General features: G+C 39.9%; 3 protein-coding genes across 4 annotated transcripts; all 3 read left to right on the top strand.

Moving 5' to 3' along the window:
• Positions 1-1541: 1541 nt before the first annotated feature.
• LOC111225464 (alcohol dehydrogenase 1-like) lies at positions 1542-8263 on the top strand. Its single transcript, XM_022750354.1, has 10 exons — positions 1542-1597; positions 2001-2023; positions 3883-3984; positions 4310-4445; positions 6368-6455; positions 6632-6851; positions 7122-7382; positions 7596-7728; positions 7868-8006; positions 8116-8263. The coding sequence occupies exons 2-10, from the start codon at positions 2006-2008 to the stop codon at positions 8147-8149; spliced, it is 1131 nt and encodes a 376-aa protein (XP_022606075.1). The 5' UTR covers positions 1542-1597; positions 2001-2005; the 3' UTR covers positions 8150-8263.
• Positions 8264-10382: 2119 nt separating this feature from the next.
• Positions 10383-16679, top strand: LOC111225468 (alcohol dehydrogenase 1-like). Of its 2 annotated transcripts, none has more exons than XM_022750361.1 (9): positions 10383-10544; positions 13704-13805; positions 14051-14192; positions 14685-14772; positions 14905-15124; positions 15348-15608; positions 15718-15850; positions 16181-16319; positions 16429-16679. In XM_022750361.1, exons 1-9 carry the CDS (start codon positions 10542-10544, stop codon positions 16460-16462), a joined length of 1122 nt encoding a protein of 373 aa, XP_022606082.1. In that variant the 5' UTR covers positions 10383-10541; the 3' UTR covers positions 16463-16679. The 2 variants fall into 2 exon arrangements, with proteins under 2 accessions (XP_022606082.1, XP_022606081.1); XM_022750360.1 differs by lacking the exon at positions 10383-10544 and adding an exon at positions 11403-11498.
• A 1759-nt stretch (positions 16680-18438) lies between these two features.
• On the top strand, positions 18439-23372 carry LOC111225415 (alcohol dehydrogenase class-3 chain L). The gene is made up of 9 exons (XM_022750259.1): positions 18439-18506; positions 19048-19149; positions 19761-19902; positions 19985-20072; positions 20155-20374; positions 21100-21360; positions 21685-21820; positions 22879-23017; positions 23274-23372. Exons 1-9 carry the CDS (start codon positions 18489-18491, stop codon positions 23296-23298), a joined length of 1131 nt encoding a protein of 376 aa, XP_022605980.1. The 5' UTR covers positions 18439-18488; the 3' UTR covers positions 23299-23372.
• Positions 23373-24147: the final 775 nt, after the last annotated feature.

Here is a 24147-nt window from a genome sequence, read left to right as displayed (position 1 = left end):
TGTGTTCTGTAACTGATTGATTAGTGATATCTCTGGCTCTTGTGAAAACCTTGACAAAAGTACAGTGAACTTTAAAATTAGAGATGTTGACAGATCTTTTATAGGTCAGTTTTTTTTTAGCTCCTATTATCTGGATCATTTTGATTGGAATCACCAACCACCCTTGATGGCACTCTACCCTGAAACAAGATGAACCTCACTTCCACCGTGTAGGAGTAGATCAAATGAACTGATTTTCACAGTATGTAGTACAAAAAAAAAAAGACACAAGACACAAGACTATTTGATTTTTGTTCCCCTCCCCACCCAAGTTAACTTTGAATATTTGGGAATGAAAAGAAATGGCTTAATTCTGGTTTCTGTTTTTTTTCTTTAAAATACCACAATACAATATATATCATTTGAAACACATGACAACATGACAAAAGATTGCATGATGTAGGAGAGGAGAACAGTCTACATTTCCATTAGAAAAACAAAAACAAAGAAAAAACAAAGAGAGTACAACAAATAATGTCCAACATAAATACACACAAAGAAAATGCACTCATAAACACTCCCTCCATTCTGCTCAGTACATTGTATACGATGGTAAAGGTTGCGATGGAAAATAAGAAACAAGAGGTGAAAAATAATAATGGATAAACAATATCCACTACGGGTTGTTTTTTTTAGGTAACAGATGAGGGGCTGCCGGATCCTGTTAAATTGCGACTCTCTGCTCCTCAGAGCAAACCTTATTTTTTCGAGGTGGAGGGTGTCAATCAATGTCAAGTCAAAGTCTTCGAGCCACACCTTAGAAGTGGAAACATCCTTCTTATTCCAAAATGTCTGTATAAGCATGATAGTATGCATGCATGTGCCACTGCTTAGTGCCAGAATACATGTGCAAGTGAAGTATTCAGTTTTGGTCTAGGCGGCTTTGCATAGTTTTGGTTTAATCTCAGCAGACAGCGAAAAAAGGTCTAAAACACACTGTACTCTCCCTTCTCCCCACCAAACAGCAGACAAAGTCAGCTAATGAACATAAGGAGCATCTAGCAACCAAACAACCAGATATTACGTTGCCTTCAGAAGACTAAAAGCAGAGCTGAAAAGAGCTCTGTAACTGCTGGACGTAACTGCTTTTTGCTAACAAGTTCGCCGTATCAACTTAAGGTGATAATATCTCAAAGTTGTGACGATCAGCGGGGGAACCCAAACGCAGGACGTGGACTTAGAGTAAGAGTGAATAAGACGAGGTTTTCATGTCTGCTTTCAGGGAGCGAAGGTGGATGGAGGTGAGGATTACGGTGGGCGAAGGCTGAGGAGCTGAGTAGGGATGAAGGAAGGGTTGTAAGCGTGGCTGGATGGATTAGTTCAGCGATGAAAAAAAGCACAAAGAGTCACACGCCTAGGATGCACAACTCTGAGCGGCCTGAGAGCATGATCTACCACACTGGCTGAAACGATGACCTCGTGATTCAGGTGTGCAGGTTAATCACCAATCTAGTAGCAGGGAGAGTGAGACACACACACACACATACACACACACAGGAAGACAGATAGGGGAGCACAGGAAACAAAACAGCAAGGGAAATATCTGAAGTTCAAACAGGTAAGATACAGATATGGAATTATCAATTCTGTGTGAAACTGCGCAGTGGAACAGTGGGTGGAGATTCACAAATATAATAACATTGAAAAATACTAAGTTAACATACAACTGATGATATACGAGTCATACATTAGAGGCACAGTTACAGATGTACAGATAACAGTAACTCTGCACTTGAGTTATATATGCATTGTGGTTTATGAATTAACTTTGACATTTGCTTGTAAATAGTTTTGAAACTACCGTGGCTAAAGTCCTTGCCAATGTGAATGTGTGCCAGACTATTTCATAATGCAGCAATAATAACCTTCGACCCACAGGACCTCTTGTTCTCTCCTCCACCACCCCTGTCCTGCAGCTGCTCTCAACTCTTCTCTCCCTTTTTCTTCTCTCACCTTTGCAGCAAAAATGGCCACAGCTGGCAAGGTAAGTATCATTCACCATGTGAGCACTTTTAATTACGCAATGTTTATATTGTTTTATTTCCTACATTAGGAAAGATTCCTTGTAAAAATCTCCAGTCGTTCATTCATTCTCATTCATTTCAAAAACACTGAGACATTGACTTATGTCACTTTCAATAATGGGGGAAAATTGAGGTATTCTAAGACTTTTGAGCAATAGTGTATGTTACGAGGCATGTTTGATATACCTGTGTACAATGTTGCGCAAGTTCACACTTCACAAGAATTCGCTCAAAGTTCAGCTCACACAGATTAAAATGAACTATTTCCTTCACAATTTTAAATTTTGAACTAAGTACACAGTCCTGGTTGAATGAAGATATTCACATTCATGTCTTCCGCTTTGTTTTTGTGTTTTTAATGAGCCGCTCTGAGTTATTCTTGTTCAGTATAACCTCCACCTACCCCTTCATCCTCAGGTCTCAGTCATTGCCAGACCACTGCATGCTATAGAATTACATTACTTTTAAAAGTTAAGAAAAACCAATGTGAGTGTATGTTTTATCACTTAAACAATGTGCCGTAAAGCAGAACAACTCAGGACAGAACGGTTAACAAATGTAATTTACCTCTACATGCATTTTTTATTTTGCAGAAACTTATTATGGTGTGGTGCAGTAAAGGTATACTGGTACCACTTTACAATAAGACGAGCCTTATAAAAGATTTATAATTGGTTTATAATGAGGTTATTAGTTCGCTTGTTTTACGCTTTATAAATCATGAATAAACAACTATAAGCAAGTTGTAAGACAGTTTTCATACATTGATGCAGGCTCACTATTTGGCAAGATCTTAAGATATTAATAAATGATGATGCGTTTCAAACTTTACATTAAGGCTCCCTTTCACCAGTTATAAATGATAGTAACTGATTAGTAAGATTAATGAGTAGTAAGCATTACTTTGATCTTGCTAAATAGTGAGCCTATGCATGTTAAATTACTTTATTTTTACTGCAATAAACTGTATAATTGTTATGTAATATCTAAATTTAATATTAACTTAACTTCAAAACACCCTCTCTCTCTCTCTCTCTCTCTCTCTCTCTCGCTCTCTCTCTCACTTTATCCCTCTCTTTCTGTTTCCCCTCCGCCTCAGGGAAATGTCTCCTGGTCTAACTTTGCACAGAGTTTGACAAAACTTACATAAATGTTGATATTGCCAATGAGGTTAGCATTGTATTAATTAAATTTTACTATGCTAATAAAATGTTCATGTTTGCTAAAAATAACTTGTGTGTGGAATTTAAAGCGTTCTTTTCAAGTGGTGTCTCTGAGGAGCAGTTGTAGCAGAGACATCAAAACCATAGCTGTCAACATGTAATTAAAAAATATAGAGACAATGTGAAAGCCATTTGTTTTCTTACTTACTCACTTACTTGCTTACTTTTTGTGCAATGTGGCATATAACTCAATTTGGCATTGAGGTGAGCCTGTGATGAATGCTCGCCTTGAAGTATTGCAACATTACCTCCTGGTTCTTGCTAATGTAGCATATTGCTTTTTACAGCAGATGTGAAAAGCTAACAACATTTCCTTGTGAGATGTGTGAGACACAGATGCATTGAGAGTTCAGTTCCCAACAAAGTGTAGTGTTTTCCAACTCTGTCCCTGCCTCATCCACAAAAAGATACTTAACCTGTGCTGAGTTGATGTAAATGCACTTTATATTACTAATGCCACTTAACTGGATACTTAAGATGTTTCAGGAAGGGGTTGTGGCACTTCTTTTGGTAACTCACACCAGTACATTTATGATAGCGGTAGCCCCCAGAAATATTTGTTTTACCTCACGCTGGTCAATTTTACTTCCCTCTAGGTCATCAAGTGCAAGGCAGCAGTAGCCTGGGAGCCTAAAAAGCCTTTGGTGATTGAGGAGATTGAGGTAGCCCCGCCCCAGGCCAACGAGGTCCGCATCAAGGTGAGAGACCACTATCATGTCGCAAAGGTGTACGTACACGGGTTTGTTTTACTGCACTTGTAAGCAGGGTCTAGGAGGATGAACTTTCCACAATGTTTCTTTAACTCTTCTCTGCAGCACACTGCCAGTCACAGAGGTGTATGGTTCCATGAAAACCCCTGCCTTGTGCAGCTCATGAGCCCCATTTAGTGATATCAAAAAAATATCAAAATAATGAGAAATCATTGCTAGGAGTGTCCATCCCACTGAGAGTGAACATGCTCATCAGCACATCCCTTCAATTGCCAGTGTTTTTCACTGTGTCATTATCTTTATCTTGGTGCAGATTGTGGCGACCGCGGTGTGCCACACAGATCTTTATCACCTCTTGGAGGATGAAGCCGGCTTCCCAACTGTCCTCGGCCATGAGGGAGCTGGCATCGTAGAGAGTGTTGGGCCTGGAGTCACTGAATTTCAGCCAGGTCAGTTTTGAATTGTTCAACATTTTTGGAAATACGTTTATTTGCTGTATTTCCAAAATTGAGAAACTATATATTATATCTTTCTTTGAAACAGCTAGCCTGGCTATGTTCAAAATTCTGAAATACAGAGAACAATATGGTAGTCAGTGTTTATTCAAAGTACAAGCTTTCATTCAAACGTGGCATGAGTGTAGAGCGTAGGGTAAGGGGAAGAATGGAATAAGAGGGGAAAACAACGCCACCTGGGGAATCACTACAGGATATACCATTTATAAACCTTCGCTGTTTGTTAAATGGATATCAGGACACAGGCTCGTTAACTGATAAGGCAGAGACAGTTTTTTGAATTCAAAATATTTCATTAGAAACAAAACATCAAATAGCAGGGACTAAAGCTGCTGAAAAGGAGCGTTATATTAAAGGCAAACAAGAAATAAAACAAATGTAAGGAATAAAACTATTTTATTCAATGCATTTCTTAAAAAGGGTGAAGTTCAAGATCTTAAAATTTACAAAATAAATGTACTAAAGATTATCAATACTAAAATACCTAAAATCTCACCCCAGGTTCCTAACCTCCCAACCTGGCAGCACTCAGCTACACTGCAAAAGAAAAGCTAATCCAAAAGCAATTAATCACAAGTAAATAAGCAGCTAGACTAATAAACAAAAAAAAAGAATTAACAAAGAACAAACAAGAAACTCACATACAACCCAGTCGAATACACAAATGAAACCAATAGATCAAAATAAACCAATAAAAAAACCGCAGGTGAACCACCTCTGGTACGGATAAACCAGTCTAGAACTGAATGAGGAGGCACCGCTGTAGCCAATGCTACCATCCACAATTGACGGGAACCAGCAAGAGACTGAAAGAGGCCAGCAGGTGCCCTTTATAACCCGGCCCTGATGAACTGGACTGGGGTGGATGCATGTGACTGAATACAAGATAGTACTCAGTTCATGAACGTACACAGTATTAACCGAATTAACACTCATGAGGACAATTAAGTCAATGAGAGGTTCTAAGCTCTAACGTGAAGACGTTTCGCCTCTCATCCAAGAAGCTTCTTCAGTTCTGACTGACTGACAAGACTAGACTAGAAGATCATGAACTTGAAGGGATAGCTCAGGATTTTTGCCCTTTTTGTATCCATAGTAGGTGACCTTGTGTCTTATTTGGTCTTAGTTGGCGTCAGGAGAAGCAGGAAGGGGTGGAAGTTCAAGGGCGCATGTGGGCCAATGTGTGGAGTGATATTTGTAACCTAAAGTATGTGTAATGTGGGTAATATTAGGAAGCTGTGGTAGAGTAGTATTCTGTGTAGTGTACGGTGATTGCAGGGGGGCTTTGGCCAGATGTAGACTGAATGACAGGACAGGACCAGTGTTTCATAAGTATTTGTGTCATTGTGATGACCCTGGGTGATAGAGGCAGATGGCCGCCCATCTTGAGCCTGGTTCTGCAAGATGTTTCTGCCTCTTAAATGGAAATTTTTCCCTGCCACTGTCACCAAGTGTTATTGGGTCCCAGTAAATAATATTATAAACAGTATGGTCTAGACCTGCTCTATAGGAAAAGAGTGCTGAGATAAATTCTGTTGTGATTTGGCGGTATATAAATAAAAATTGAAGAAGTTAAGACAAGGCATTACACTATTTGAGCTGTGTTCTAATTAATGTGAACTTGTGCATTCTTCTAATTTGGACATACATCATATATCAAAAAGTGACAACCCTAAAGCTCGGTATTAATACGTTGCATAATTTAATCTGTGCATTAGCAGAAATGTAAATACAATTTGGGGGATCATATGTAACTGAGATCGATCTTTGCCATTCGGCCCATATTTTTTACATTCTTTAAGTTTGTAATTTGTAAAATGCATTCGTCACAACGCAACATTGTTTGTGAATTTCAGGAGATAAGGTGATTCCTCTGTTCATCTCCCAGTGTAGAGAATGTCGCTTCTGTAAGAGTCCCAAGACCAACCAGTGTGAAAAAGCATGGTGAGCTTCATAATCATTCAGTTCCTGCCATCCACTCTCTTCATTCTCTACTCTCTATACTATTATAGGTCGATTGATACAAACAGCTCTTTAGGTTTTCTCTGATGATACTACAGAACAGATTTTTTTTTGTTTAGTTTTGATTGTATTTCTGTGTCAAATATCATCTTGTTCAGGTCAGGCAGAGACCCTCAAATGATGGCATCAGCAGACTCCAGGTTTACCTGTAAGGGGAAGAAGGTGCTGCAGTTTGTGGGCACCAGCACCTTCTCACAGTACACTGTGGTGAACCAGATCGCTGTGGCTAAGATCGACCCCGCTGCCCCTCTGGACAAAGTCTGTCTCCTTGGATGTGGGATTTGCACTGGATACGGAGCAGCAGTTAATACTGCGAAGGTGTGCAGGTTTCACTGTTGTAGATCATTTACATGATTATCACTAGATTGAAACAACAGAATGGAATATTTCATGTTATATAGTAAATAAATAATAATTATATAATAATATTTTTTTTTGATAAAAGACAAATCCTCACAATTAAAATTCTTCCCCAGATTGGACAGCCTCTGAAAGAGTAGTCATTCATTATGGGACACAAAACCCGTCATTATTACTGTATGGAGGATCAGTAAGACCATCTTCAAGTGCCATGCTCTTTTACTAAAGGTGGAACCAGGCTCCACCTGTGCTGTGTTTGGCCTGGGAGCTGTGGGTTTGGCTGCAGTCATGGGCTGCAAGGCTGCAGGAGCCAAAAGGATTTTCGCTGTTGACATCAACCCAGACAAGTTTGGGAAGGCCAAGGTTTTCGGTGCGACCGACTTTGTGAACCCCAAGGATCACGATAAACCCATCAGCCAAGTGCTGGCTGAGATGACTAATGGAGGAGTGGACTACTCCCTGGAGTGTATCGGCAAGGTGGACATCATGGTGAGGCAAATATAATATAATAATATAATATTTATTTAATCTGTTTCAAGAATATAATGAAATGGTGCTACCTAACTGTAATACAAAGTTTATTCTAATCAAAATCACTTACTGTTTTCCAGTAGTAGTTATTAAAGAAGAGGTGATTGTGGTTCGTTGTCCAGAGATTCGGACCTGCAGCTCACTGACTTTGTGCTGTCTCTCCTCATCTAGCGCAGTGCCTTGGAGTCCTGTAATCCAGGCTGGGGTGTCAGTGTGATTGTTGGCTGGACAGATTTGGAAGACTTTTCTGCCCGACCTGTTCAGCTCATCGCTGGACGCACATGGAAGGGCTCCCTGTTTGGAGGTAAGACAAATGGCAACCACTGACTAATGAATCTTAAATGAAATGCCTTTGGGCTTATGATCTGCAAATATTTAGCTTGTGCTATTCTAGATAAGACGGTGCTCTTATTTTGTGATTTTGTGTGCATCTTGTAACTCAGGCTTTAAGAGTAAGGATGGCGTGCCTCAGATGGTTAAAGCCTACCTGGACAAGAAGGTGAAAGTGGACGAGTTCATCACTCACAACATGACTCTGGACCAGGTCAATGACGCCATTGAACTGATGAAGAAAAGCAAATGGTAGATTTACACTTCTCCACTTTCTTCATCATTATTAGCTCAATAACAACACAGATACAGTATCAATAGGTGAAGGTCTGCTCACTGTTATTTTTTCTCTTCTCTGCAGCATCCGGACAGTCCTGAGTGTCTCTCCACAGTAAGACCACTCTGTTGCTTTCAGTGACGCCGAAGTAATTCAGGAATTCACCACAGAATTTCAACATAATATTTGTACAAATAAAACAATTCACATAATAAAGAGATCTTTCAAATTATGCACAAAGTGTATGCCTGCCTTTGAACAATCAACAGTTTAGTGGAATATGTGCAGATTGTGAGAATTATCTTTGGTGTTCATATAAACAAATGCTGAACATGTCAACATGTTTACAGAGCATGAGAAATGAAACTGAATGAATAATAAATAAATAAATAAGTACTGTAGTAATAATTAAATGTTCTTCTGTCATTTCAAGGAAACTAACGGATGTAATAACGGAGAGCTTGCATCTTAAAATAAAGTCCTTGGGGCGCCCCGGTGGCTCACCTGGTAGAGCGCATACCACTTAGGCTTAGTCCTCACTGCAGGAGCCAGGGTTTGGATACGGCCCGTGGCCCTTTGCTGCATGTTATCCCCCCTCTCTTTCTCACTGTCAATATAATAGCAAAAAATAACCATAAAAAATAAAGTGCATAGTTTTAAAAAAAAATGAAATAAAATGATTGTTAAAATAATTGTTAATAATTTATAGGCTATATTTCCAAGTCTGGATAGGATGGTGTCTGAGTCCGGACCTGGACTGCAGTCCACCTATTAGTGAACTCAGTTCTTAACAGATGGGGTCCTTGACCTCCTTGTTTGTCTTCTGGCTTTATTGTGCTGTATGTCATAGGAACAGTGCTATGCGAGTGTGTTTACGGTGACAAACATGTTCTTGTCAGTCAGTTTTAATTCAGATTTACTCAGACCAGCCACTGTTTGCTTAACTTAGCTGGCAGTGATGTAATTATCACCTCTGCCAAGGAGGATATGATTTCACCTGTGTCTGTTGGGCCAGGGAAGTTTGTTTTGGGAGCAGATCCTATAAATTAGATTTTTTCTTTTCTCTCTCTAAAGTCTGGAGTAGGTTATTTGATGGAAGTCTGAGCTCTCTGGGTGCCCTTCTCGTCATTAAGACTGCGTGTAAGACTACTTTCTTCAAGAATTCATTATGAGGGAGACAACAGTTCAGTTAAACACAAGGGACCTCAAATTACATGGCTATAATCACTGTCCATAAACCTTTCCTTAGAGGCCCCTAAAATGTATTCTCTCAATTAACTTCTTACTATGAGTGATGGGGTGTCACACTGTTTTCTGCCATAGTTAGAAAAATTCTGGTTATTTCGAATGAGACTTTCCTGTATTTGTGTTCTGATATGAAAAAGGATGTTACACACTTAAGTTCAATAACTGGAAGAAACCAATATTTGAACCAACATCTGATGATGGTTTGTGAGTTGTTTGCATATTTTGCCAGGTCACTTTCAATTAAATCTGATCTTCAAACCACACTCACACAGTCCCCATGAAAACTGGCTGGAATTTTTCAGTGTTAGACTCTGAATGAATGATAAGGATGATCATTGATATTTGCTGGAAGACTGATAAGGAGGCGTGGCTTGGTGAATACAGCCACACAGAGCTGTTGAGAGATACGGAGCTACACACAACTGCTCACCTTCACCCGCACTTCACTCAGCCATGTCGCTAAAGGGTTAAATGAATAAATGTAAGCTCCACCACTTTCTTTGAAAACGTGAATATTCTTTCCAGCTTTTATCCAAACACACACCTCCTATATTCTCTGAAGGCTCCTCACACTACTACTCACACATCTTATCACAGGTAGTGCAACGAGGCAATGGGAGGCTTACAAAATGGTGATGGGAACGTTATGCTGAAAGTTTTTGTAAATTAGTCGGCTTGCTGTTTACAGTTTGTATGCAATAGCCAACAAAGGTTATTTTGGCGAGTGAGAAAGAGAAAGCGAGAAAGACGGCTGAGGGAGAGAGTGGGAGTGAGAGAAGCCTCTATTTATTACGATTTCTATTTTGACTCATGAAAACGGCAGGAAATGCATCATATTGGTCAACGACTGCATGAAAAATGAAAGCGATGATCCTGAGAAACAGAACCAACAAGTCTACTCAATCGTTTGGAATATGATAACAAACGTTAATGAAATAACATAAACATTCTTAAAAAAACACATAGATTCAAACCATTTGAATATCTACTTTTTCGCATTACGTCCATAAGAGGGCAAACTAATACAATGAGAGACAACAGAGATAAATTAGTTAATTTAGACTTTACCCAGGATACAAAAATGAAGCCTGTGCCTACATGTATTGACCAAAGAACACAGTAATTTTGTACTGAATAACTGGCTTCTCAGGACAGAGTTCCCAAACTGGTGGAGGACATGAACAAGAAGCTCAAGGTGGATGAATTTGTGACTCACACTTTGAGAAGATAACCGATGGTTTTGATCTCATGGATGCTGGAAAATGGTAAGCCTCGATATGAGAGACATTTTGAAGTTGTTTGTTATCTTGATGCGTGTCGTGCTCTCGTGTCCCCCTGGGTTTTGCCTAATACACACATTATGTGTCATTGCCGCCCTCTGATGAGGACAAGTTGAGATGTTATGAGATGTGTCAGACAGGATTTTATAATTTGCCCCTTGAGAGGCCATGTTCTTTTCTAAGACAAATACAAGTTGTGTCATGTGTTTTAAGTCTTTTAAATGTCATACCAGCAACTTAATCTAATTTCCCTCCTCCAGTAAAACCTTTGGATGAGGAAAAACTCTGTGACAATTCCTGTCTTTGAGACTTCCAGTAGGCTTTTTGTGTCAGAATGTATTTATGGACTTGAATTATCGTTGTAACTAAATTTAAATACAATTGAAAATATATAAAAATGCATGCATTAGCTTGACCCCTCCAATAATTGTAACTGGGAGGTCAAAGGCAGGTCAAAAACTTTTGATTTCTCAAAATGTCAAAGCAGTGTGAATAGGGCACTAGTAGAGGTTAATACAGCACTGTAAGATGTGCATTTAAATATTATAAATTTTATATATAATATATTATAAACAGCATATGTGCTTAACTTAATCTCAGCTGTTGTGGTTGCTACGTGTTTGGGGTTAGGGTTAGGCTCCACATCTGTCATCCAGATCTGAGACATGCCATCATAACATGGCTGCAGGACCTTTTTTCCTCTCTTCTTCTGTAACCAATAACCAATGTTAGCCTCCAAGTGCAGCCAAAAAAAAAAAAGCCAAGTCCCAGCCCATCTGTATGTTTGCCAAACTCTTTTATACTGGAGCAATAAAGCAAGGATCCAGGCTCTCTTGTTGTTTCCACTCCACATCCTGTCCAGCAGCTGCACTCGTCTCTCAATTCTTCTCTCGATTGTTTTCTTTCATATTTGCAGCCAAAATGGCCACAGCTGGCAAGGTGAGTATAATCCACCATGTCGCACTTATAGTTATGTGATATTTTTATTAGTTTTTTTTTTCAGTATTGCTTGCATATCGCCCGTGTCACAAGACATGTTTGATACATCTAAAGTATGTATTTATGCACACACAGTAAAAAAGATATATACACAAAAATGAAACAACAATGAAACAAAATGTCAAAAAAACAATGTAACAATATCACATTAATAGAAAATACATATATATTGTTCATTAAAGATTCATATGTGCTCCTGTCTTGTGCGCATTTCATGTTTGTGTATGTGAGGCTGATTCGGTGGCTGGATTGGTGGATGAGTGTAATATCTTGTTGATACTATAAATAAATGTTTATCTGTGAATATGCGGCTACACATATGCATGTAATGAAGAATTTCACCAAAACCAAGTTGAAATCTGCAATAAAATTTGTAGTTATATAATAGCTGAGTTTAAGGGTAACCTTAAAATACCTCGTCTTTCCGTTTCTTTCTCTATCTCAGGACATGACACAACTGCAACTATGCAGTTGAGCTGCATAGCTGTTGATATTGGCAATGGTGATTGTAGTGAAAGCCTGAAGTTCATCTTATTTCCACGGTGGAGAAATAGCAATCTACTTGTTATAAACAACAGTTTAAAGTCCACATGTGTGGACTTTAAACTGTTGCTTTGCACGTGCTTTTTCCCAGTGTTAATTGAGAGAGACATAGGGAGATTCATGTTTGTTTGCTTTTCTTTTTAACCTTGGTATACCTGAGTTTGGACTAAATAAATTTCTAAATGTATTGAGTGGTTCAAGTATTTTGAGTATTCAAGTAATGGGTATTGTGCACTTTTCAGGCAACACAGTCAGGACATGCCAGTATTCAAGTAAAACAATATGCTTCATTATCCTCCTAAAATATTAAGCTGCAGGCTGCAAGCTTGGTACTTTCAGGCAGTTTGTTTTTTCCTTTTAAACAAAAAAGATGAAAAAAACCATGGTGTTTTTTGAGGGGGTTTTTGTTAAAAAACAAAAAAAATATCAAATTGGAAGAAATGGTTCAATTTGAGGTTTGCAAATTCAGTTTTTTCATATGTCCTTGTTGAATTGAAGAATGAAGAAAGGTAGTCAGGTGGCATGGAAGTAAAGGTAAATATTTCAAAATAAAAGCCAAGAGGATAATAGTCATTCTAGAATTACACAAGCACAGATAGATAGATAAAGATATTTTTTGCTTTGCATTAAGACATGGAAATATCTTATCAAAAGTGTGTGATGTATTATTTACTTTCGTAGCGTGAATTAATAGCCTGATCAATTCATATTTGGAAATACACTGTGTGGTCCTTCCCAAATAGTGTTGTCTAAAGTGGCCAGCAGAGGTCCCCACATGTTGTCAAGTTTTTGTTCACCCTTTCACGTTGTAACAGGCTACCAAATAAGTTATTATTGTACAACATGATCAAGCTGATGTTCACTTTTTATAGCTAATGTTTGTTGTTGGGTGTAACCTACTCTACAACTTCGATTCTGAAATTCGTCAGTCCTCAGTCATACATTACATAGTGGAAAAATCAATTTCCCGATGCCCATGCTATCCTATTGGCCTTTATTTTGAAATATTTACCTTTACTTCTGTGCCTCCTAACTACCTTACTTCTTTATTCAAATTAACAAGGAAAAATTATAAAAAAGAATTAGCAAACACCAGAATTGGACTGTTTCTTCTAATTTGATGTTCTTGTTTTTCTTTTTTTTTTTATTCTGACAACGTAAAAACTGCTGCTTTTCTGTTTTTTTTTTTTTATTTTGTGGTTTTTGGTTTAAAACGAAAAAACAAACTGCCTGATTGTACACTTATTATGAAACTGATAGTCACTAAATCGGATCCAAGTCAAGTCTTGAGTCGGAGTCCTGGACTCCTACTACAGAACTATGTGAAACACTGACAATATGTTTCTTTACCTATCTCTTTCTTCACTCAGTGAAATGTGAAATGCAGGAAAATTGAGTACATAAAGTTTCTCAGGTTCAACAAAGTGTAGAGTTTTCCTGAAAAACACTTATGATTAAAGATACAACCTAAAAGTGTTCCAGGAAGGTGCTGTGATGTTGTGGTAGACTTTTTTAGTAACCCATCCTGGTATAGTTTTAACAGCAATATTTCATACCTCATGCTGGTCATTTTCATGTGGTTCATTGTGGACTTCCCTCTAGGTCATCAAGTGCAGGGCAGCAGTGGCCTGGGAGCCCAGAAAGCCTTTGGTGATCGAGGAGATAGAGGTAGCCCCGCCCCAGGCCAACGAGGTCCGCATCAAGGTGAGAGGCCACTATCAAGACACACACATACATACAACGGTGTGTTACAACACTGTTAGTGTCGGGATGACTATGAAAAAGTTCTTAGTGCAGCCATTAATAGCCATTCAGTGATACTGTACGTCTGATATAACTGCTGATTAACAAATATTAATGATGTGAAAGCATCGCTAGTAATAATCTCATCTGTCTGTCCCCTTAATCGTTGTTGTGTTTTCAGAGTTTGGTTACGGTCTTCATTGCAGATTGTGGCGACCGCAGTGTGCCGTTCGGACCTGTACTACCTTTTGGAGAATATGCATGAAGACGGCTACCCAACCATCCTCGGCCATGAGGCGGCTGGCATCGTAGAGAGTGTCGGGCCTGGAGTCACTGAATTTCTACCAGGTCAGTTTTAAATTGCTCAATATTTTGGGAAATGCACTTGCGTTCTTTCTGAGAGTGAGATGCAAAGATTGAGTGTCTCACGTCGAGTACAGAGCTGGGACGTGTTTAGCTTAGCATAAAGGGTGGAAGCAGCTAGCCTGGCCCTGTCTGGGATGTCACTTTTCAACATTCAGTCCAACGTGGGAAAAAATAAATATTTGAACTACAATGATCTGTTTGAATTCAAAAGTTACAGTCTACCAGACCATCTGAGAAGCATATGGTATTACGTCATATGGGTCGCAGTCAAATTAGTCAAACACATTGTACTTTAGTAATTTAATCCTTACGTTAACAGAATGTCTAATCAGTATTTGGGGGGATTAGTGGGGATGTGCAGAGAAGCACACTGAGGTCTATCTCTGCTGTTCTGCCCATATTTTTTTTTTACATTATTCTAAAAGTTTGTGTGAACATTTTTTGACAGTCACAGCGCAACATTGTGAATTTCAGGAGACAAGGTGATCCCTCTGTTCATCTCCCAGTGTAGAGAATGTCGCTTCTGTAAGAGTCCCAAGACCAACCAGTGTGAAAAAACATGGTGAGCTTCATAATATTCGGCTCCTGGCATCTTTTCTCTTCGTTCTTTGATGTCTTTGATGTGTCACAGAACCAATTTTGAATTTTCAATTGATTTGGATTGATTTTCAATGTCAAATATTATCTTGTTGAGTTCCCTTGTCCGTCAGGAGGGGATGCCAGCGCCAGACTCCAGGTTTACCTGTAAGGGGAAGAAGGTGCTGCCGTTTGTGGGCACCAGCACCTTCTCTGAATACACTGTGGTGAACCAGATCGCTGTGGCTAAGATCGACCCCGCTGCCCCTCTGGACAAAGTCTGTCTCCTTGGCTGTGGGATTTGCACTGGATATGGAGCAGCAGTTAATACTGCTAAAGTATGTACGTTTGACTTTTGGAAATAGTTATCAATATCTATATATTGAAACAGCAGAATAGAACATTGTGTGTTCTGTGCCTAGAAATTTGGAAGTTTTTGTCACATAAAAGAATGATCTTTTTAATTCAAATGATTGTCGAGATTGAAAAGCCTCAATCATTACGAGACACAAAGCCCTCCAAACTAAAGTGCCATGCTGATGAAACACTCTTTTACTAAAGGTTGAACCAGGCTCCACCTGTGCTGTGTTTGGCCTGGGAGCTGTGGGTTTGGCTGCAGTCATGGGCTGCAAGGCTGCAGGAGCCAAAAGGATTTTCGCTGTTGACATCAACCCAGACAAGTTTGGGAAGGCCAAGGTTTTCGGTGCGACCGACTTTGTGAACCCCAAGGATCACGATAAACCCATCAGCCAAGTGCTGACTGAGATGACTAATGGAGGAGTGGACTACTCCCTGGAATGTATCGGCAACGTGGACATCATGGTAAGGAGATTAGTCGTAATCTGGTTTGAGAATATAATTAAGAAATATTACTTAACTATAAGTAACTAACTCTATATCCACTGACTTTGTGCTGTCTCTCCTCATCTAGCGCAGTGCCTTGGAGTCCTGTATTCCAGGCTGGGGTGTCAGTGTGATTGTTGGCTGGACGGATTTGAAAGACTTTGCTGCCCGACCAGTTCAGCTCATCGCTGGACGCACATGGAAGGGCTCCCTGTTTGGAGGTGAGACAGATATTTATTTATTTTATTAATTTGTTTATTTGATAGGGACAATGCATGTTATTGAACATCAGTATAAAATACACAATGTAAACATGCATGACTGTAGCAAAAATGCTGATTTACATCTGTAGTTCCTGGGCAGGTAACATGAAGCAAAACACATGATAAGTAAAAATACAAAAATACAAATATAAAATAAACAAATAAAATGAGAAATACATTTTGAGTTAAAAGTGATCACGGATCCGGTTTGACTTAAACCAATGTTACCAATATGTAGGACACTGCAAAAAGGCAAGTGCTAAGCCATTCCACTATTTACTTCCTCAGGCTTTAAGAGTAAGGATGGCGTGCCTCAGATGGTTAAAGCCTACCTGGACAAGAAGGTGAAAGTGGACGAGTTCATCACTCACAACATGACTCTGGACCAGGTCAATGACGCCATTGAACTGATGAAGAAAAGCAAATGGTAGATTTACACTTCTCCACTTTCTTCATCATTATTAGCTCAATAACAACACAGATACAGTATCAATAGGTGAAGGTCTGCTCACTGTTATTTTTTCTCTTCTCTGCAGCATCCGGACAGTCCTGAGTGTCTCTCCACAGTAAGACCACTCTGTTGCTTTCAGTGACGCCGAAGTAATTCAGGAATTCACCACAGAATTTCAATGTAATATTCATACAAATAATACAATTCACATATTAAATTTATCTTTCAGTTTATACAGTATACATGCCAGATGTTTTGACAGCCATGCACAGTATATTATGAGCTGTGAGCAAAAGCTAAAGATGTCAAGAGTGTTTATGGAGCAAAATAAATGAAATAAACAGAAGGGGTCTCTGGCCTCCTTGTCTGGCTTGATTGTGTTGTGTGTCAGATTAACAATGTCTGTGAATACTCTATTAAACTAGAACGGCACTCAGTAGCCAAACATTTTCTTTCACCAGATCAAGATTTTGTGTCCGGGATGTGTGCAGATCCGGATTATTATCTGGATCTGCACCAAACTATACAGACAAGTAGATCTCAACACGATAAATATGTCTGATTACACTTCCACATTAATACACACGTCTTGAGAAATTGACAGAAAGGTCGAAAAATGCCCTGTCTTGCATTGTTAAGGAAAATTATATTAAAAATGAAATTCATGTGTCCTCTCCTTTTACTGGATCGACACCAAAATGTAATGGGTTCTTCCTTGGCCCGTGCCCCATCCCTCCACCAAGTTTGGTGCAAATTTATTTAGTAATTTTTGCATAATCCTGCCGACAAACAGACAGATACGGGTGAAAACACAACCTCTTCGGTGGAGGTAACTATTTTCAGAATGTCAGTCAAATAGTTTTAGCTCCGATTTACACAGACGAGCCTAATTATAAGAAAGTTTGCTTAATTTAACAGGCAGCACTGTAGTTATTCTGCCAGGATTTGAGACCATAAAACTACTTCTAATAACAACTGATGTTGGTGAATGTGAGATTTAATGGTGAAGAAATTACAGTTCCTGATTGCACTCTCCAAATGTGCCATGAATATTATCATCATCTCATTTCGGTTTATGCTCAGTAGATTCACTGTGGTTGCATTGATGCAATCTCGCACAAACAATACCAGGCCGCAAAAATAAATAAGTAAAACCGGGGCAAGAGTAGGTCAGCATACATGTCATCTTTCTAATTTGTCTGGCAAAAGTAGCACCACACCCTCTTATTCATTAATTTCTACATGTAGATCTGTGGTCATCTAACCACCGTTGTGGAAGAGCAGAATCTTTACTGTATTTTTTCTTTTCTTTTTTCTTTTTTCTCATGACTGGCCAAATTGAAAATACTTCCACAAAATTAGATAGAACATTTTCTTCCATAACAGCAATTAGTTTTACTATTTGGATCATTGGGATTCCACATATAACCAATGGACCTACAGAATGGGAATAAATCAAGAGATATTATCTTTCCTTGGCAATATATTGCTTTTCGATTTCTTTATACCAGTAACTCTGCATGTGCAACTCTGATATGGAGCTGATCTGGACTCTGAGCCTCATTAACTGTCATTGTGTGTTGGTGGGTAGAGCATACAGCCTCTTGAGACAATGGGAGAAGCAGATGTGATTGGCTATGATTGCTACAGGACCCTGACCAACAACCATAACAAACCCAGTAATGTACATCATGATAATGCATCCTGCCAAAGCCTTGTTTCCATCTGCTTCTGAATCTGGTTAATATCAAATAGATACCTTGTGATTTAGAGGTAACAAATTTTAAAATGATTGAAACCTAGGTTACTTTCGGCCTCCATACATGTCTTAACAGGAATCACAAACTAAAGGTAACCTGACATTCAAACATTCAAGAACCTATTGCAAATGTTTGTGTGTGTGTGTGTGTGTGTGTGTGTGTGTGTGTGTGTGTGTGTGTGTGTATACACAGTATATATGACCTCTGTAGATAGATATGAGGGAGGAAATGAGCATTGTGTAAAGTGGAAAGATATGCAGCAGCAATGTTTGGACACGCCACCCAGCCCACAGAGGCAGGGCCCTTCTTTGTGATTGGTCTAAGCCGTAATAAAACGCACACTCTTATCTAATCCTGTGAGGGACAAGCCTGGTTGTGAAACAACATGGCAACTGCAGGGAAGGTAAGCATGCTGACTTCTCCTCACATGCAGTCAATTTCTGCGGGTGTTTGAACGGCTTTGAGACGTTCAGCACACAAAAACACTGTTAGGACTTTTCGTCAGCTCGGTCAAATGTTTGTGGAGTAGAGGGGAATGTTTACAGTGCAAGGATATGTTGGGCGGGTTTGAATCTGAACAGCCCGTCTGTTGCACACTTTCACAATCTGTAATAGAGTCACTGGAAAGTTTTGTGTGTCTCTTGGAAGACTTCTTTGGCTGAGACTTCTGGTTCAGACTTCCTGTTGTTGCAACATTTCCGCACAAGGTCAGACAAAAAGGTCAATGTCTTAAAAATGGTTTTCTATGGTTGAGTTAAATTCAGCCTGGGGCGAAACAAAGGCAGAAGAACAGAGCCTGTTGTCTGCCGCCCCAAATTTATTTTCCTCCCTCCTTTTAATCACTAACTGCCTCCACTGTATGCGCTGAATGGGTTAAATGTCCAGTGGGTTTGTTATGTTGACAGATTCCAGACCAGCTGAAGCTCTTGGATGTTGTGTTGTAGGTGATCCGGTGCAGAGCTGCAGTAGCATGGGAGGCTGGGAAACCTCTCGTGATGGAGGAGGTGGAGGTGCGACCACCTAAAGCTGGGGAGGTCCGCCTTAAGGTAAAGACTCAGGGCGGATTAGTTTGCAATTTACACCCACATTTGTTATAAGTATTCTGTGGGTGTACAAGATAAAAAAAATAAAAAAAAAACGCTTGGAGCAACTCTCCTCTGATAACAATATATCTTAGATAAGTTACTGTATCAACCCCTATCTATATATACACTGTTTATAGTCTACACCATGTACTGTAACTACCAACAATTACAAGACTTATCTACTGTATGTTTTTGTCATTTTGAATATTTACTGTCCAACACTACAGTGTACTTTGCACCCTGGTTATTCTCTGCTATATGTTGTAAAAAAAAAACAAAAAAAACTCTCCTTTACAGTTACTTTATATCTATTTTAGCTTTACCAAGACAGGTCTGCTCTTTATTATAATACAATCTTTACGCCATTAATATAACCTCAACTTAAAGAGATGCTCACAAATCAGTAATACTTCTAACAAAGTAGAAGACTTAAATAAAAACTCATATTATTATGAGATTTTATTCCGGAAATGATTGATTTCCCCACAGTCCATCAGATGTTCGTGCTCAGGTAATGACATCAGCAGTTTGACATGGTTCTGCATGGATCAGATGCCAGTGCTTTATTTCAGGTCGTGGCCACAGGGATCTGTCACACTGACTCCTACACACTGAGCGGCTCTGACCCTGAGGGAGCTTTCCCCGTGGTGCTGGGCCACGAGGGAGCTGGTATCGTGGAGAGTGTCGGAGAGGGAGTCGTCAAGTTTCAACCAGGTTCCTCCTCTCTTCTCCCGCATAGTTTAAATAGATAACTGCACTGTAAGGGCTCAAATATAACAGTGTGCTTGCATTTTAGGGGACACGGTCATTCCCTTGTATGTGCCACAGTGTGGAGAGTGCAAGTTCTGTAAAAATCCCAAAACCAACTTGTGTCAAAAGATCAGGTAACTGTCCTGGGTTAAAGATCCTCTTGCCTCGCGCCACGCCTCTGAACACTGAACACAACATCCGTGTCTTGTTCTCCAGGCTCACTCAGGGCAAAGGCTTGATGCCAGATGGGACAACCCGCTTCTCCTGCAAAGGCAAGAGCCTCTTCCACTTCATGGGTTGTAGCACGTTCTCTGAGTACACTGTGGTGGCTGAGATCTCCCTGGCCAAAGTGGACCAGAGGGCCCCTCTGGACAAGGTTTGCCTGCTGGGCTGTGGCATCACCACTGGATATGGAGCTGCTTTAAACACTGCCAAGGTAAATCAGCCTCCTCCCCTAACATTAGACTTATTCCAGCCAGGCACTAATATTCATCGTGGGATGTCAATAAATAAGATAATAATTGACTTTCCCAAGAAAAAAAAGCCTTAAAATGAAATCAAAAGTGAACGAATGATGAACTATGAATGGCATGTTGCAAAGCATATTTTCATAGCATCATTGCTTATGTGTTTCATTTGTCATTTTTATCTAAATCCCTTCGTTACCATCCATTTTTGTAGTCCATACATGTCATAAGACTACATAAACAGTTGTTTTGCATTAGTGCATGTGTAATTAAATAGAGTGTACAGATTCAGGTGTGCAGAAGTTGTTTTGTTTATAACTGATTATCCTTTCAGCACGTAGCAAGGGCTTTTAGCCAGAAGAGCCTCGGACACTTGTCATGTTGAAAAGAACATTTTTTCTCTTAGTGTCAGTTGGTCCAATAATTGATAATTCATTCTAACATGTTGTGAATTACCCACAGTTTAGCCTCCACTTTCTAGGCTTGAATACTTTGATTTGATTGATTTTTCCTTTAGTGCCACCATGTTGTTGGCATTTCTGGTTTTGAGCAAAATGACTCAACAACTCTTGGTTGCCATGAAAGTTGGTACAAACATTCTTCAAGAAAAATTACAGTAACTTCGATGATCATCTGACTTTTCACGTAGCGCCATCATAAGGTCTGTACATTATATTTTGTGCTTACTCTGCAGGTGGAGGCTGGGTCGACCTGTGCAGTATTTGGCCTGGGGGCGCTGGGCCTCGCAGCAATCATGGGCTGTAAAGCAGCTGGGGCAACCAGGATTATTGGAGTCGATCTCAACCCTGACAAGTTTCCTACTGCTCGAGAGTTCGGGGCCACGGACACGGTGAACCCAAAGGAGCACTCCAAGCCGATCCAAGAGCTCCTGGTAGAGATGACAGACGGAGGCGTGGACTACTCCTTTGAATGTGTGGGCAATGTGGCAATCATGGTAAGAGGGGAAGTACTAATCCCATATTAGTCACCATTACTAACTAATTAATCTGTGGATGCTGAATAACCACGAATCATGATTGTGTTTAATGGGCCATGGCTTAACAGACAGTTTTATAAAGACATCAGGAAAACATTAGTTATTAATTTGAATACTTCTAGTCCATATAATGAATAATCCTTGCCTACTTCCACCTGTGACAAACCCCACCCTGCTGCTAAGAAAGCCTGCTATACTGTAGCTAAGGCCTTGAGTTTGTGGTCAGGTGCTGTTAGGATCAGAGTGAGTTGATAGTGTCCTAACATTGTTTCTTCATGGCAGAGAGCAGCCCTGGAAGCCTGCCATAAAGGATGGGGCACTAGCGTCATCATCGGGGTGGCAGCAGCCGGACAAGAGATCTCCACCAGGCCCTTCCAGCTGGTTACTGGACGCACCTGGAAAGGCACTGCCTTCGGAGGTAACTGGTTAGATTTTTTTTTTTTTGATTTAAGGACAGCTGATTCAAGATAAATATATTTAAAAGTGTTATAGGTATTAACTGTGGGTGTGTACAGTATCACTCTCTCTTTGACTCATACACTACTTATATAAATACCCTATATAAAAGACAATCAATAGTTCACCCTACATTTAGCAGCAAATCGAGATTTCAGACACATTAATCATTTTTTATCATTACTAACAAGTGTATTTCCACAAAACTTTAATTTTCACAATTGTATTTGTTCCATTGTGTGAATTTTTGATGGCAGCCTGTGATTCTAGTTATGCTAGTGGTGACACCTTAGGGGTGATCCTCTGACTTTTCATATAGTGGTGTTGGTCAGTCAGTCCACCATTTGCACAGACATTCATGGTCACCAGAGGAACTGATCTTTAAGACTCTGATGATCCCCTGACTCTTCCTCTAGCGCCACCAGCAGGTTGCCATGGTGAAATGTCTCCACAACTATTCACAGATGGTTTATGAGGTTTGAACATTCATGTTCTTCACAGGATCACATAAACTGATTTCATTTTCTTTATCAATCATTAACGATACCGGGGGAAGCAACTGTAATAACTACTAAGGAGCCAAGATGATTTTTTTTTTTTCAAATAAAGGAAATAGTTCAGGTCAGCACCACGTCTGCGCAAACTCTGGTTTGTTTATTTTCCATGCATGAATCATAGTCATTCAACACATCCACTCCATACTCTCACACCCAGCTCTCAGACAGGGGCACATAATGAGCAAATGCCGCACAAAGCAAACTAATCGCTCCTTTTATACAATAAATGCTTTGCAACTCTGGCTGGAAACCAAGCCGTTACACAAGTATTTAAACTGACAGATTTACATTGACAAAGATGTGTAGGTGTAGATTTAGTACAATTAGTCTCCAGTTTGTCACTTTTGATGGAACCGCTGTTGTGTAACTTCTATAAACAGGATTTGTCGTTTGCTTGTACAAACATTTTGCTCTCTGTTGTAATACGAATGTGGTGTGAATCACTTTTTTCCACTTTTCCCAGGATACAAGAGCGTTGACAGTGTCCCCAAGCTGGTGGAGGAGTATATGAACAAGAAGCTCAAAGTGGATGAATTCGTGACTCACACTTTGCCCTTTGAGAAGATCACCGATGGTTTTGACCTCATGCATGCTGGGAAATGGTAAGCCTTGATTGAAGATACACGTCGAAGTTGTTTGTTATGTTAATGTACGTCGCTCTCCAGTCTCCCTCCGGGTAAGGTCTGTTAAGACCTTATGCATCACACTGTTGACGACAAAGCCCAGATGGGATGAGAGGTGTGAGACCTTGAGAGGCTCCATTCAAATAAAAGCACAAATTGTGTCAGTAGTTTATTTTAAGTCATAGAAAAAAAAACTCTTATATTCACAATTTAATCGTGTTTTTTCCTCCTTCAGCATCCGCGTCGTCCTCCAGTTCTAGACGCAGAGGAGCGAAGAAAACCATGATGTCACTCCATGTTTACTTTGCTTAGTTTAATAAATAATCTTTCAGTTCCCTGTCTGATTCTGTTTTATTTGAACAATGCACAGTCAGACACCTCTTTGATCAGCGTTTCCCCCCCCTGAAGGAACACAGAGAGGGAACATTGTGAGGAGATAAAACAGAGGAACCAAAACAAGATTATTCAGAAATATTCAGAGATATCCTTTGATCTAGACGGAATGAATAATAAGGCAGAGCAACAACAAACAGCCAAATGGCATTGGTGTCGGCAGGTTGTTAATCGATAAGGACTTGGTGAATGGGAGCAGCACAGACACAGAGGCCTGGTGAAGCGGTTTAAAAGCATGTTGAAACCACTGCAGATAAAGTCGAGCCTGTTGAAACACTCGCAAACCATCCTTTGATTATTGTCCCTGTAGGATTTGAGCACAAGGTTGACTTTAGTCTTTTGTCTGGTTAACAACGGGTACACAAACTTTTCACTGTAAATTTAAGTGTCTCTAAGCGCGGGGAACACACTTTTCACTTTCTAAAACGTTGACTCAAACTGTAACCGGCTCGAGAGGATTGCTACGACGCCTTGTACTCAGCTGTGCCGCTCCTCGTTAGGCAAAACATGTCAACAGCTCAGCTGATGCTCTACAGCGGAAAAGCAAATATTAGTTTTACCTCTGTGGTGAAGAGGACCGGTCTGATGAGGACACATAATGCTGAAATGGGCGACTCAAAGGACTGTGGGCTTTTTAGCTTGGTGGGGTTAATAAACTATTTCTGATTATCAGTAGGCCTCTCTTCACTGCAGACATAACAGGAAAAGCACAGGTG

Source organism: Seriola dumerili, unplaced genomic scaffold (assembly GCF_002260705.1).
Source record: "Seriola dumerili isolate Sdu_G_001 unplaced genomic scaffold, Sdu_1.0 BDQW01000149.1, whole genome shotgun sequence".
In the NCBI taxonomy this organism is placed as follows: Eukaryota; Metazoa; Chordata; class Actinopteri; order Carangiformes; family Carangidae; genus Seriola; species Seriola dumerili.
Note: the sequence above shows the minus strand (reverse complement) of the source record. Positions and strands in the feature narration are given on the sequence as shown.